This window comes from Manduca sexta, chromosome 5, assembly GCF_014839805.1.
Source record: "Manduca sexta isolate Smith_Timp_Sample1 chromosome 5, JHU_Msex_v1.0, whole genome shotgun sequence".
Taxonomy (NCBI): Eukaryota; Metazoa; Arthropoda; class Insecta; order Lepidoptera; family Sphingidae; genus Manduca; species Manduca sexta.
Genome location: NC_051119.1, coordinates 1,880,469 through 1,894,674, shown reverse-complemented (window position 1 = coordinate 1,894,674; position 14,206 = coordinate 1,880,469). Strand labels below are relative to the sequence as shown.

The following is a 14,206-nucleotide window of genomic DNA, read 5'->3' as shown; positions in this document are numbered from 1 at the left end:
GCCTGTATCCCATTTCCAGAATAAACAAAGATAAGGTAAGACGATCAAATTAACATTTCACCAGCTACATTAGATCCCCAGTAATAGAGGGACGAGCTTATTGCTATACCGATCATCGTAGCACAAAAGCCCAACAATATCACACGGCAGTTATATCTGCCTACTGACTTTATTTATTGATTGTATTTTTATCGAAATAAAAGTTGAGTAATGTACGCGGTTCTTTAAGACAACGATTTCAAGCTGACCTCAGTTATTTGTAATCGATCAAGCAAACATAATTTTCATGAAAGGAAGTAAAAAGAAACTACATAGAAAATTTAGACATCACTAGCAGGCTGTTTAATGTCAAAAAAGAAATTCTAGAGTTATACTTTCCTTTAAACTCAGAATATAAACATCCCCACTGTTCATATTATTATAGGCGCAAAACAATTTGTATTTTTAATAATAATTTTATTTCATACCGTTCGTGTAACATAATAAAATAGTGTATCTGATTTGTTATCTACCATTTACCACAAAAAAATACGTTTTTAGTTCGGTGGATGAAACAGAAACTCCGATTGACTATAAATATTATTCTGAAATTATTTTTACAGTTATTATTATGCCTTTAAAATTTTCTCATGTGTAGTATTCAGATTTTTTGTGAATCGTGCCTACATCAGTAACGAAACGTGTCTAAAAGTCCAAAATAGTGTCAACTGTGAACTGTCAACTGTCAATCTAATGAACATAAGCTTAAACTAACCTCAATGCGGTAAATGTCGGAATCGATGTGAACAATTTCATTTGTGCGCTATTTATCACTTGTAAACATGTATACAGGATTATTAAGGACGTTAAACCTAGTTGGACGAGTGTTACCGGTACAAAGCACTCAGCTTCACATGGATGCGACATGTTTTGCTGCTAAGAAAACAACAAGTGCTGCTGGAGGTAATGATAGTAACTATTTCACAATTTACAATGCAACACTAAACTTTGAAAATTGCTAGTATTTGCACAAGTCATCTGCTCCTCTGTGCCACTATAATATAACTACATAGCAAAAAATTAAGCCACCTACAAAACCACTAATAAGCCAAAAAAATATATACGTTACTATAACCAGTATAAAGGTTCTGTTACATGGTTCTGGAAGTATATCCTTTCTAATAAAAAATACAAATTAGTTGATAAATTACTGAGGTTACAAAAATTACAAATTCGTAATTATGTTTACTTGCACACCATATTTATTCCAGTTTATTTCGGTTTGAAACTCAACCTACTGAATGGATTTCTTAAATATTTCTATGGGAAAAACCTGGTAGTGTACCCTTTCAAATAAAAAACGAATTTCCAAATTGGTTAATAAATGATGTGAGTTCAGAGGAAAAAAAATAAAAAATTCACATTGAATTGAGAACCTCCTTAATTTTAAGAAGTCAGTTAAAAAGACTCATCACCCTGCCACAATTTATAAAAATAATAATTATATATTCAGTCACATACTATTACATTTTACCCCTGACGGGGTAAGTAGAAGCAGCCTTTTCTAAGCTTATGACAGTCCTACAATGTAAGTTGTGATAGAAATGACCATTATCATAAAGTACAAATTCATAATTCAATGTTGTCCAACCTGGGAATTAAACCCAGCACCTTTTTTGCTTTCACCTTACAGTTCAAAGCACAAACACAAGTGTTATAAACTCACATAAGTTCCATAATTATTCTGGTGCAGCACACTTCGTTCTTAAGCACATCCAAACTCTGACTGACTTTTTTAAAGTACCCCCATCTTATACATGACAACAAGAATGAGAACATATAAAAATAAGATTATGTTGATTACTAAATCAGTAACTTCCATTGTAACCCTTAAACCATTTTCCTTACAGGTGTCATGGGCCTTGGCAAAGGCAAGAAGAAGGCCGGTAAACTGGGAACCATGGAAAAGAAAGAAATGCCTGTCGAGACAGACCCCAACAAGCTGGTCAACTACGTGTGCGGCTCTAACATCTATGTGACTGGAGAGGATGTCAAGGTTGACTGAGAATGCTTTTGTATGATATAGTGCTGTAGAATGATGACGATTTAAATATATAATGTTATTTTTATGCAAGAAAATGAAGACATGAGCAAACTGCTGACATGTTAGTGAGTAGCCATCCCTCATTAACACCAGCAACATCACTCAAGCCAATCACAATGGTGCTGTATAATTATAGAGGATTGTTATGCTGTTTTGGCATCGTATGACCTCATGGTGTACACCACCCTGTAGTCAGATGTGACAATGATGAAGCGATAACACCTGTGGTGATGTTTCCAGCTGAAGGAGGACAGTGAGTACCCGGCGTGGCTGTGGTCGCTGCGCACGTCGGGCCCGCCGCGGCTGGAGGAGCTCGACCCCAACTCCAAGCAGTACTGGATCCGCGTGCGCGCCGCGGGCATGCGCCGCAACAACAAGCTGCGCTCCATGAGGAAGTTCTGAACCCTGCCATACCTGAGGCCGTACACAGCATGCCTTACTACAATCCATAACACCAATAAATATCAAATATAGGTGTAGCAATCACGTACCCTGTAAATCTATCACTTGGGTATGTCATTCCCTTTCGTAATTGTTAGTGATAACGATTGTAGAAAGGTATGTTTGCTACGGCTCTTGACTACTGAGGCTCACAGTAGACACCTTTGCACTTGAGGCAAGCACCACACCCAACACCAAAACAACTCACAATTTTAACTTGAACACCTCATCTATGTGGCTCATAGTTGAGCTATCATGATACAGAATGGACTAATTAAAACCATCACAATATTGACCACTGTTTACAAACTGAACTGAGGTTTGACTATGAGGTGCATGATTGCATTATCATTATTCTCTCGACAACAAGTCATTTTTGCATTATGTATGGTTGAGGTAAATGGTGTCAATTTTAATGGCATAAATGTTTCCTTGTGGGTAAATTTTGTGGCAGTTTAATGTGCGTAAACCTTAATACTGTAATATCTGTTACAATAACAGATGCATAGTGAAGACACGGCTCCACATGTCTTGTTAAAATCGGTGCGGTGTATTATAGAACATTATGATAGTATATTAGATAATGTAGCATTAAGTGTTGATAATAAACGTTTTCAAAGTTAATCATTTTTATTATAACAATATTTTTACAAAATACATTAGTTCTAAATGATGACACCAACAACTCATTCACGATTACGATTTACTTTTCAACTAACATTTTTCATAGACGAACAAAAAGGCATTCCTGAAAAGTAGGGGGAACTTCCCCAGAAATGGGACCTTTCCACACTACGATATCACTTTGGAGCGCCATTGTGGACAAAATATTACTCCCTCGCTCCTTGCGCGTGCGACATATTTGACGCCGGTGCAGCGAGGTTGCGTTTTTTTTTACCGCGGCGTGACGTCACGGGTGACGTCACAAGCAGTCCATGGTGTCCTCGCGGATGATCATCGGCGGCGCGTACTCCGAGTGATGTGTGCCGAACGAATATGCGTACGGGTTCTGTGGGCAGTGGTATACATTAGTGGTATAGTAACTTTAATTACTCTTACCATACTGTTCAAATTATCTTACGCATAGAAAATTATGGGTTGAAGATTCCTAGGCAATATTTTGCGTGGGGATTTCTTACATAATTCAATATATGTTGTTAGATGACCGGTTGTGTAGGAAAAATATAATATTAAGTTTTGCTGATATCATATTAGTGATATGTACTACGTTGGGTAGGGATATCTAGTGACAAGTTCAGTAGGGATAGCAAGGACGCCTTTGGCGTCTGCAAAATCGGTAACCGACGTTGTCCACCTCGGAGCGGGATTGTATGTATTCGAGCGAACAGTCCCCCACTGCTCGCCTCTTGGCTTTCGGTATGCCCTATTAGGTAGGGGATGCCGTGATGGAATTCTTTAGATGCCCCCGAGCCACAGGCACAACTTTATTAAGTTTGCTTGCTTAATCTAAATCCCACGCAAGTTTAAAGGCGAATGTAGGACAGGAGTAAGTGCGGGTGCGTACCTTCTTGACGTTGTAGAGGTTGGGCGGGTAGGCGGCGGGCCCGGGCGTGCGCGTCGCCTTGCCGGCGCCGTCCAGCCGCGCGCCCAGCGAGTACACCGGCTGTCTGCCGCACGCCGCGAGACCAAGTGTTAGTCAGAATATCGACACGAACCGTTTAAAACTCACATATACAACGGAATAAGCTTCTAGTTCGGTATTTGGTATTTACATCAATATAGTAAGACTATCTTGGTGGCGTAGTTGTGTTGAGTGCGCGGTGCGACACTTCACTGAGGTCCCGGGTTTGAATCCGGGGTGGGATAGTGATATTGGGTTTTACCTTCAGTGTCAGCCCGGATTTTTTTATTTGTCCCTGATATGGCGAAAGACTCGTCTACAACATATCACGGGATCGATCACACTTGGCAAAAAGTGAGTGCCCTCATTGTACCCTATCTACGTATCATTTCGGGGATAAAAGCGTGATGTATTTTTTTTATATATAATTTAAAATACATTAGTATATGTGAATAGTAATGTAGTCTTACTTGTTCTTGTACACGTTGGTGTCGCGCTGGAAGTAGACGGCGGGTCCGGGCGACTTGGCCTTGAGGTTGTAGCCGACGCGCGCGCCCATGGTGTAGGCGGGCGTGCCGGAGCCGAGCCGCAGCGCGTACGCGTTGGGCGCGGGGCCGGGCCGCTTCAGCGCGAACCCGAGCCGCGCGCCCATCGAGTACACGGGCGCGCGCGGCTCGCGCATCGGCGGGCAGCGCTCCGGCGCATGCGCGCCCGGGCCCGGCGTGCGCAGCGTCGCGCGCGTCGGGAACCTGGCCGTGGGTCAGAGTGCAAGTATGAGCCTCCTCTACTATTGAAAGGTTTTAGGCATTAGGCACCCACACTGGCCTGGTACCTACGAGTTGTTGGACTTCACATACCTCAGAAATCCCTATAGAGACTTAGAGATTTCCCCACGTAGTTTTTCTATTTATGAAGATACGTTCTTTAAATCCAGACTATTGACTCGGTAGACTCTGTATGTAAACATGAATAGTTACGTGGCGCCGAAGCTCCAGGCGGGCGCGGTGACGACGCCGTCGCGCGTGACGCGGTCGATGCGGTAGGCGGGCCCCGGGCCCAGCGGCTTCACGCGGAACCCCGCGTTCGTGCCGAACGAGTACATCGGGTTGCGGTACCGCGATGGGTCGTGCTGCGTGAACCCCACCGTCGTCGGCAGCTGGTACGCGCCCGGCCCGGGACCTGCGTGCATATCATAGCAGGACTTCATAAACTGATCAGCCGTCAAATAAGACTATAAACCTCTGCAACTCCTATAAGTCAGGTTCAGCAGTGGTACGCTCTTTATGACGCCGAGCGGTGAAGCTCAGTGAGTTTCCGAGAACACTAGGTCTTAACCCGTAAATAAATTAACCAAAAGGAGTAAGAGATATATTGTTCCACTTCCTTCCATAGCACACCAACCACCCACAAACATACACGTATCACGCATTTATCCCTAAAAAAGTATGCAAAGGCGCAACCAGGGAACCCACTTTCTGCCAAGTGTGTTCCGTCCCATGATGTGATAGTGGGCAAGTCTATCGACATATCAGGCACAAATACCAGACTCCGGGATGGTACTGAGCAGAAAAACCTAAATATCATTTTGCCCGATTTGAGATTCGAACGCAGGACCTCAGAGCGCTCCCGTAACATGCATGCAGTACAACTACGCCACCGAGAAAACCACCCCATAGGAAATATATCGATTTTTCTACGATACTGCAGAATCTTGTTACACTTTTTTGGTGCATCCATGTTCGGAACTTTACCTTAACTATAACACGGTCTGTCAAATACTTGGAACACGACAGCGTGGTGGCCCAAGAGGGTGGAAAACTAAACTACCGCCCAGGACTTCGCGCTTACGAGGGATACATAGAGAAAAACATTAACCTCCTTCGTCAATCTTATAAAAAGGCGTTGTAAAGACCTGTCCCCCAAAACCTCGTACTAGTTAAGGCCCCATCAGCACAATAATCTACACTAGGTAAGTACTCTTAGTTCACATAATAGGAAATTTAAAAAAATGACATTGTTATTGGTATGGAACAGCTGTTGTTTTTAAAGAAAGAAAGGGTGTCGGAACTAGAAGTACCTATACGGCGTGTACTGCGTGGTAGATAGGTCTTACAAAAATCAGTCTCGGTAGTACACTTGCTTCTTGTGGCCAAACATCAACCGTGTAAACAAGATAGACACTCAGAAGTAGCGCAGTCATTTGTGTTTTCAGTATCAATACGTCCCTCAATGCAGGGCCATAATACAAAACTCTGGATTCTGGGTGGTATGTTAGAGCAGGTACGTCTTGCCATGCAGTTGTAGGTACCTGAGCATATTTTAAAAACAAAACAAACACTGTAATTTTGTTTGAATGGTTCCGTGCACTCACCCAAAGGTTTCTTGGACATTGTTGTGCGATGCTTGTGATAATTTACACAGAAAATTTTACATTTATTCTCGGTATGTGTTACTGTAATTTTGACATGCGATCTCTCGGCCACGACTTTTTGAGTGGAACAAATGAACGGGTTGTCAACAGGCTTAGTCAACGGGTCAAACAGTCGTCGGGTTGACTCAAAAAGTTTTACTACAGTTTCTTTATGTAATAGGTTGATAATATATTCTGATAGGAGTATGCTGTTTTACTTGCTCACAAAGGATACATTTACTAAGAACTTGCTATAGAATAATATTATGGTTTTACCAATCATAAATGCAACTGCCTAGGGGCCTGGCATGGACCGGGAGCCGTTAGTCCAGAAAAAGAAGACAAAATTAATAAACCCATTGACATCGTTACTGGCTCCATTTGGTCTTTTGTTTCCATTTTTGTATGTTTAATGTATAACTATAATATATATTGTTGTGGCTCGGACAGGTTTGAATTAAAACCCGGTTACTAGCACAAAGAGTTATTGGCGCTGCGGCCCAACGCAGAGTGTAGGTTATAGATACATAATACATATGTATGTACCTATAATCTACGTACCTATACATGTAATATATTATTCAATAATAAAAGTGCCTCAAGATATGCATTGCCTAGGGGCATATCAGGGTCGTAAATAACCCGTTTCCAGCGGTGCCCAGGAACAGAACGCAGAGTGATCACATCAGAACCAAGTTTTGGGTCACGTATTACCGTAATTATAGAAATTCTTACCGGGTACTTACATAAAACGCCAGTTACAATATTACATAATTAGGTACACTAGGATAGAAGGCTCATTTTGTAGTACTAGTGTAACTAGGTGGTACAAAATGTAAAGGACAGTACTCAGACAAGTTATTTATTATAGAGATGGTACAATAGCGTGTAGTGGGTAGTAGTGTAGCAGTGGCCGGCCGGCGGCGGCAGGTCAGTGCAGCTCGGTGTAGACGCGCGGCCGGAGCGCGCCCAGCGGCGCCAGCTCCCGCGCCGCGCACCCCGCGCCCGCCGCGGGGCTCGCGCACGCACCCCACTGTCAACACACATTACCATCAAACGAGCGAAATGCTTGACTCAAAATGTAATTGCAATAACAATAGACACGCGTAAGGTATAAGCAAAGTACGAGTTATACAGCAATGAGACGGTGCAACTAGTACCCATGATGGTAATTGACGACCGCTGTATGTAAAACCCATAATACAAAAGGAATAGTAGATACATTATACGATGTAGGAAGACTATTCGGATGTGCAAAAGATGTGTTTGCACTATGATAAAATCAGGCGATTAAGGTAAAAAGGAAAAACAATAAATATATCGCAAGCGGCGGTACGCGTAGCATCACCTGTTCAGAGAGCGGGTGTCGGCACAGCGCGCGGTAGAGGAACGCGGCGTAGAGCAGGTTGAGCACGCCCAGCAACCGCAGCGCCGTCTCGAACCCGAGCCACCACGACACCACGCCGCCCACCACCGGCCCTGCGCACCGACGCCACTCGTGTCAGTCGACAAGTACGTACACAGGACGTTGAATGTCAAATAGTGTTCATTCATATTGGATACCGAGCGCGTAGGCAGCTGAAGAGGCAGCCTGTAGCAGAGCAGCGAGCGTGGGCGCGTCGCCGGGGTGCCGAGCCAGCAGCGCCGGCACCAGCGCCGCGTCCACCGCGCCCAGCCCGCACCCCAGCGCCACGTGCGGCAGCGCCAGCCACGACACCTGAACGCAACACATGGCAAGTTAAACAGGAGCAGCAGCAACCGAACATCGCGGGGTGTAGTGCGTACTGACGGAGGCCGCATGCGGTATGGCGAGCGCGGCGAGTGCGACGGCGGTCTGTCCCGCGAGCGCGACCCGCTCGGCGCCGAGCGCGCGCGCGAGCCAGCCCGCGCCGCTGGCGGCCGCGAGGTAGCCCGCGCTGTCCGGCACGAACGCCGCGCCCGCCTGCCACCGCGCCGAGCCGAACCGCCGCGCGAGCCACAGCGGCAGGCACGGCTCCAGCGCCGCCATGACGCTGGTGGTGAGCACCACCGCGCCGGCGCACTCGCGCACCGCGCCCGCCGAGCACACGGCCGCCGCGCGCCGCACGTCCCACGCGCCCTCCGCGCACGCGCACTCCCCCGCGCCCGCCTCACTCTCGCCGTCCGATAACTCCATCTGACAATGTTCAAGACACTTCAACCCTGACCAAACCAGTTTTCCAGGCTTCTATTACATTTCCATGACGCATATATTATTGGTTCTGTGTACTGGGTTATATATTAGGCGGTAATCATTCACCGCCCAGTGAGCCCCTCCAGCTCCCCCAATCCTCTTCACAGAGTGACTTTTTCGTTTGAAACTCACCTGGTCAGGGTGTAAATAGGTGTACTGCGCCGCTGTGGACAGAAAGAAACGAGTCACGACTAAGTGGTGTAACGAAGCAATAGCAGAGTATGGAGAGAATCCTCGCTTTTCCTTGGTTGTTCTCGTCCGCTATAGGCAGGTACTCTAAAAATATTCTTGGTTAAAGTAAAAGTAGGTATATCTGGTAGAGAAAACAAGATAATATGGACTAGGCAGATTCTGTACACGGAACACTCAAATATTTTTCGTGTAGATAAGGTCGTCTATGAGTTTCTCGCTTGATATACATATGTACCACATAATAGGATTAACACTACAACCATGTCAGTATCTACTTGAGGCATGAGATTGTGGAGCCTACGTTAAACCAGTCTCACCCAGGTCGAGCAGCAGGGCGGCCGCGATCAGCAGAAACGGCGCGCCGCGACTCCACGTCGAGTACGTCGCACCGCCAAATGGATACCCCACCAGGACGCCTGCCACCAACCACAACACAAATGAGCTATACTTACAAGAAAAATACACTTGCAATTCATAAGTGGCCGGCAGACGTGCAACTAATTTAGTGACGTAGCGTACTATAATATATACGTATAGGTAGTATTGTAGTACATTTTTGGTCTACGTACTATATACTGTTGAAGAAATATATGATAGGTACGTAAAAATATTATATTTTCAACATCATACTCTAATAACAAATCCTCCATTTTAAAAATATATGAACGCTTTTGTACATTAACTTTTAAGTGATGAGAAATCAGTAACAAATATAATATATAATTTAAGTCAATTTTTTTTTATTTTTCCACAAAATACATTTTTTTTTTTAAATGTACTATATTTTTTAAACCTTGTTTTGAATAAAACTTTATTCATCGAAGAGTTGTTGGCAACCCTATGCGTAGCTTGCCATAGAGTAGCGTGCCTTATATCAAACTTTGTTGGGGGTCCTTGAGGGCAGTACGAACTTTTGGGCACCCGCTTAGTTTAATGTACCTGTATGGTGGGCCAAGATATGCCTCGTATCATGGATAACGCTGATACAGCAGTAGTTACGCTCGGGAACTAGTTGCACCGTTTCACTCGTACAGGGCTCCAGTATTGCGTGCAGTGTTGGATGTGTAGGAGTAGATACCTAGCGCGACGGCGCCTAGCAATGCGCCAATGGCCCTGGCGGCGTGGAACCGCGGCACGGCGGCCGCGCACAGTGCCAGCCCCGCCACGCTCGCCAGCGCCGCCGCCGCGCCGTGCAGCGCGCGCCCGCCGCACGCGCACCACACGCGCCCCGCCGCGCCCTGCCGCCCGCACCACGAAAACACTGGACACACAACGCCTCGCCGGAACTCATTTATTATACAGAGTCCACGAGAATGTGTCAAACTCCAATAAGCGCAGTACCGGAACGGTTACGCGACTAAGATCTTGAAAAGTTTGCTTTTGTAGTAAATGGATTAGTGAAACATAGTCTTCACAAATGGGTGATCTAAGAACAGTGATGTATTGTACCAAGTGCTGCGATCGCCAATAATGCGGTGGCGGCGCGCAGCACAGGCGCCGGGCCGCGGCGGCACACGGCGGCGGCGGCGAGCGGCGCGCTGAGCAGCTGCACGCCCGCCTTGGCGCTGAGCACAAGTCCCACCGTGGCCTGCGCTGAGCCCACCTCCAGCCCCCCGCCGCCGCCGACCCCCGCCCGCACCGTGCCGTTCAGCAGGGCCACTAGCGGCGCTACTCGTGCCGCGTCCACAGCTCCAGAGACTCGCCGCGCACCCAGTCGGGTATTATAGGAACTGCAATAAATAGGTTAAACTGAAAGCTGTTACACCTAAAGACGACAAGCAACAACTCCACGCTGCCACGTGGGTCACGCTGCCACGCAATATCTTGGCATCTCGTGAACGAATAAAATATCGTTTCAAAACCTTTACATAATACGTAGTCTGAAAAAACTGGTAACAGAGAAGAGTATCCACGTCATGAAGCTTGAGAGCCTCACCGAGCACCGTGAGCAGCACGTTGTCGAGGAAGAAGGTGACGTATATGAGAGCGAAGGCGATGAGCGCGCCCCTCGCCCCGCGCTCCATGTCGCGCCGCCCGCTGTGGCCTGCTCACACGCCTGAGATACTACCGCCACCTCAGCACACAGTTATTAAGTAAAAGTAACAAATATCATGAAAAATTTGTTAATGTATGTAGAAGTTGCTGTCGTGACGAGCGGACTACGTGACGGTCCGCGGTGGAGTGGTGTCGAATGGTTGTAGCGGGAGCCGGGGTGACAGTGGGAGAGTGTCGGGCGCTGATAAGTTAAATGCGTTTCGATCAGGACGCGCCGGCCCGCACCGATCTCCTTACACCAATTTTCTGCTTCGCGCGCTTTCCGCAGCGTCGGCATAACAAGCGACAAATTTTCCCGTCTATTTGGAAATTGCCGCACCAAAAACCCCTGACTATAATACTGTTTACTGAAAATATGGAGTTTTACTATCTTTAACTTTAACTTAAGGCATGAGGTGGATAATTGACACTACATATTTCATTTGATTAAATTTATTAAAGTAAATAATACATATTTATGAATCTTTCCTTCTTTATAACAATATACAATATACATCAGGTGACATAACCATTAGAGATTAAACAAGCCACTAGCCAGCTACCTACTTATCTGCATAAAATGGGCGCCACCAATATTATTTTTAAAGAGGTGCATCTGTATCTACACATTAAAGGTAGGTACTACATAATAGCAATTTCTTTTTCTTCAAATAAATTCCATGCATCAATTAAATGACCGCAAGTTGGAGCACGCCATCCTGAGCCCTGCACACACGTCCAGTAACTACAGGTGTAAAAGGAATTTTCAAGAGACGGAAGACGCCGAGTTGAAGTGTCAATAATCCTCTGCGATTATGAAGTCAAACTAAACATCAGAAAAAATTCCGTGAAGTCGTATTTCAGAGACGAAAATACGTGTATACATAAGAAATCAAACTATCAACTCACAAGTAGCGTCATTATCGGAGAGCAAACACTGTCATGTCCTGGTTGAGGTACTTCGAATTTGTTCAATTACTGGGCATTATGAGAGTATCGTTCCGGTGACAAACGTTATACATATATTTCCATGTAGAACTTAAAGTTGTACAATTTACTCGGGGTTATATTGCTCGAGTTTGAAGACAGGCGCAGTGCTAGCAATTTTACTCGTATCGTCATTTTGTATATTCATACATACTAATAAACTATAAGTCCAATATTAGATATTATAAGGCCGATCCGTAATTACATTTTATGTCGACAGGATGCTGGCAGCTATCTGCGACCTTACTTTCAACGTCTCAAATCCATGTTAATTAGCTTCATTGCATTCATTACATGCGCAACAGTCACTTAAACATATTATAAAGCTAATTTCGGCATAAAGCGTTTTTTCATGAACAATTGGAAATAAGTTCTAATACAGGATAAAACGGATTAAATACGCTTGCTTGACGAATATATTATAATCTTTGTCTACCCATTTGGAGACACGAGAGAATTTAATATAAGTACCTAATAATTGAATATGCCTATATGATGGAATTCTTACGCAATAAAACCTAATAAATGGCACGTCGCTGGTTTCAGTTAATTCCAATTGTTCGAGTTGACGCTACCTAGGCACTTAAAAATCTAGTAAAACGGAACAAATAGTATTGCGGGTCCTCTGTTATCAAGCCGTTCCAGCGAGCCTGTGGAATAGAGGGTGCGAGTATTGCGTGTGGGGACATCAGCTCGTTAAACACAATCGATCAGAACATCTGCGACCGCCACGCCGCGGCACTTCTATAGTTACCTACCTAGTACAATGTAGTTACTCTTAGTAAGTAGGCACATGTAGGTACTAAAACGGAATAGAGTAGTAGTATGTACGTTATAGGTTCATACTAGGTAAGTAAAAGGGAAGGTACTTATATACCTTAGTAGGTAACTAGCTGTAGAAACTAATTAATTAGGTATTTGAAAACAAATTCTGTTTATTTCTTGTGTTTGTGCTTATCAAAATATTAATATTTTATTCAACTTAAAAACATGTTAGATAATTATTTTAAACTAGCTCTTGCTCGCGGCTTTGCCCGCGTGAAGGAGTTTTCCAGGATAAAAGTCTGGCAAAAAATATCCGATTTAATTATATTTATGGCTCACTATTTTGGTCATAGTGACTTCCACATAAATGGTAGATAAGTATATGGTGTCGGACTTTTATTTAGAACTATTTTAGACAAACAATCCTACGGTACATCATCTTTGTCTAACTCTAACTGTTTGGGCAGCGTACGCCAAGATATCATTTTTTTCCGACTTTCTTGATATGTAGCGTTATATTATGACCGAATTACACAAAATAATTAAGTATAAAATTGTAGCCTATGTGTTATTCTGATGTAGGTATAAGTAACCAATATTACTGTAAAGTGTCATCTAAATCCGTTCAGTAGTTTTTTCGTGAAACAAGAACAAACATACATACATCCATCGTCACAAACTTTCGCATTTATAATATTTTATATTAGTAGTAAGTATTCAATATCCATAAGTTAAAACTAAGTGGAAGTCCACAGCAGGAATTACAAAACGTATTCTTACTGTCATGTTCACGTCCGCCGGTCCGGCTAGTGATGACGAAGCAGATTGATACAATCGATTATAATTAATATTTGGTTTATATCGAATTGCGCAGGGAGTGTGATGGTTGAGGAATTACCACCAAATTCCTACAATAAAAATTTAAAACGTTGCGATTCACTGCATAAAATTTTATATGATATATTTTCTTAATAAAAATATAAACCAAGATATACACATACTTAAATCAGTTCATATAAAAAATATTATCTTTATTAGTATACCTTTTTATCTTCATTACTTTCTACTGATTCCAAAAAATATTTGTTTGATTTGTGAAATAAGATCATAAATGTGCATTGATGAAATAAACACATCATGTTATTGTGAAAATGTAAATAAATAGGCTATTGGGATCGCAGCAAATCTTTCTTAGTGGGATATAGAATAACAATAATTTATGTGATATAGAAAAAATGAATGGACATAACCTTTGTTCTGAATCTTTACCCGTAAACTTAAAGGAGAAAAGTAATTGAAGCCAAACATATTATTGTGGCATCTGAGTGTGGTCGCTTTAACGATATTAAAGTTTTTTCTTGTAATCTAGAAATAAATACTTATATTCATTTCATAACAGGAAAATCCGTGACATAATAAATGTGACGTTTGTTTGCACGGACAGTCAAGCAAACATGACTGGCGCTTTGCAATCACTTGTACACTGCTTTAAAAAACAAA

General features: G+C 43.6%; 3 protein-coding genes across 3 annotated transcripts; 1 reads left to right on the top strand and 2 right to left on the bottom strand.

Moving 5' to 3' along the window:
- The first annotated feature begins 690 nt into the window (after positions 1–690).
- On the top strand, positions 691–3,148 carry LOC115452666 (39S ribosomal protein L54, mitochondrial). The gene is made up of 3 exons (XM_030181256.2): positions 691–942; positions 1,890–2,035; positions 2,324–3,148. Exons 1-3 carry the CDS (start codon positions 822–824, stop codon positions 2,483–2,485), a joined length of 429 nt encoding a protein of 142 aa, XP_030037116.1. The 5' UTR covers positions 691–821; the 3' UTR covers positions 2,486–3,148.
- A 279-nt stretch (positions 3,149–3,427) lies between these two features.
- On the bottom strand, positions 3,428–6,610 carry LOC115452664 (outer dense fiber protein 3). The gene is made up of 5 exons (XM_030181245.2): positions 6,478–6,610; positions 5,084–5,285; positions 4,577–4,855; positions 4,050–4,152; positions 3,428–3,533 (listed from the first exon to the last, which is right to left on the bottom strand). The coding sequence occupies exons 1-5, from the start codon at positions 6,494–6,496 to the stop codon at positions 3,447–3,449; spliced, it is 690 nt and encodes a 229-aa protein (XP_030037105.1). The 5' UTR covers positions 6,497–6,610; the 3' UTR covers positions 3,428–3,446.
- Positions 6,611–7,757: 1,147 nt separating this feature from the next.
- On the bottom strand, positions 7,758–11,253 carry LOC115452669 (chromaffin granule amine transporter). The gene is made up of 9 exons (XM_037443204.1): positions 10,857–11,253; positions 10,593–10,650; positions 10,370–10,485; positions 9,999–10,262; positions 9,238–9,336; positions 8,861–8,892; positions 8,306–8,671; positions 8,080–8,233; positions 7,758–7,995 (listed from the first exon to the last, which is right to left on the bottom strand). The coding sequence occupies exons 1-9, from the start codon at positions 10,942–10,944 to the stop codon at positions 7,799–7,801; spliced, it is 1,374 nt and encodes a 457-aa protein (XP_037299101.1). The 5' UTR covers positions 10,945–11,253; the 3' UTR covers positions 7,758–7,798.
- Positions 11,254–14,206: the final 2,953 nt, after the last annotated feature.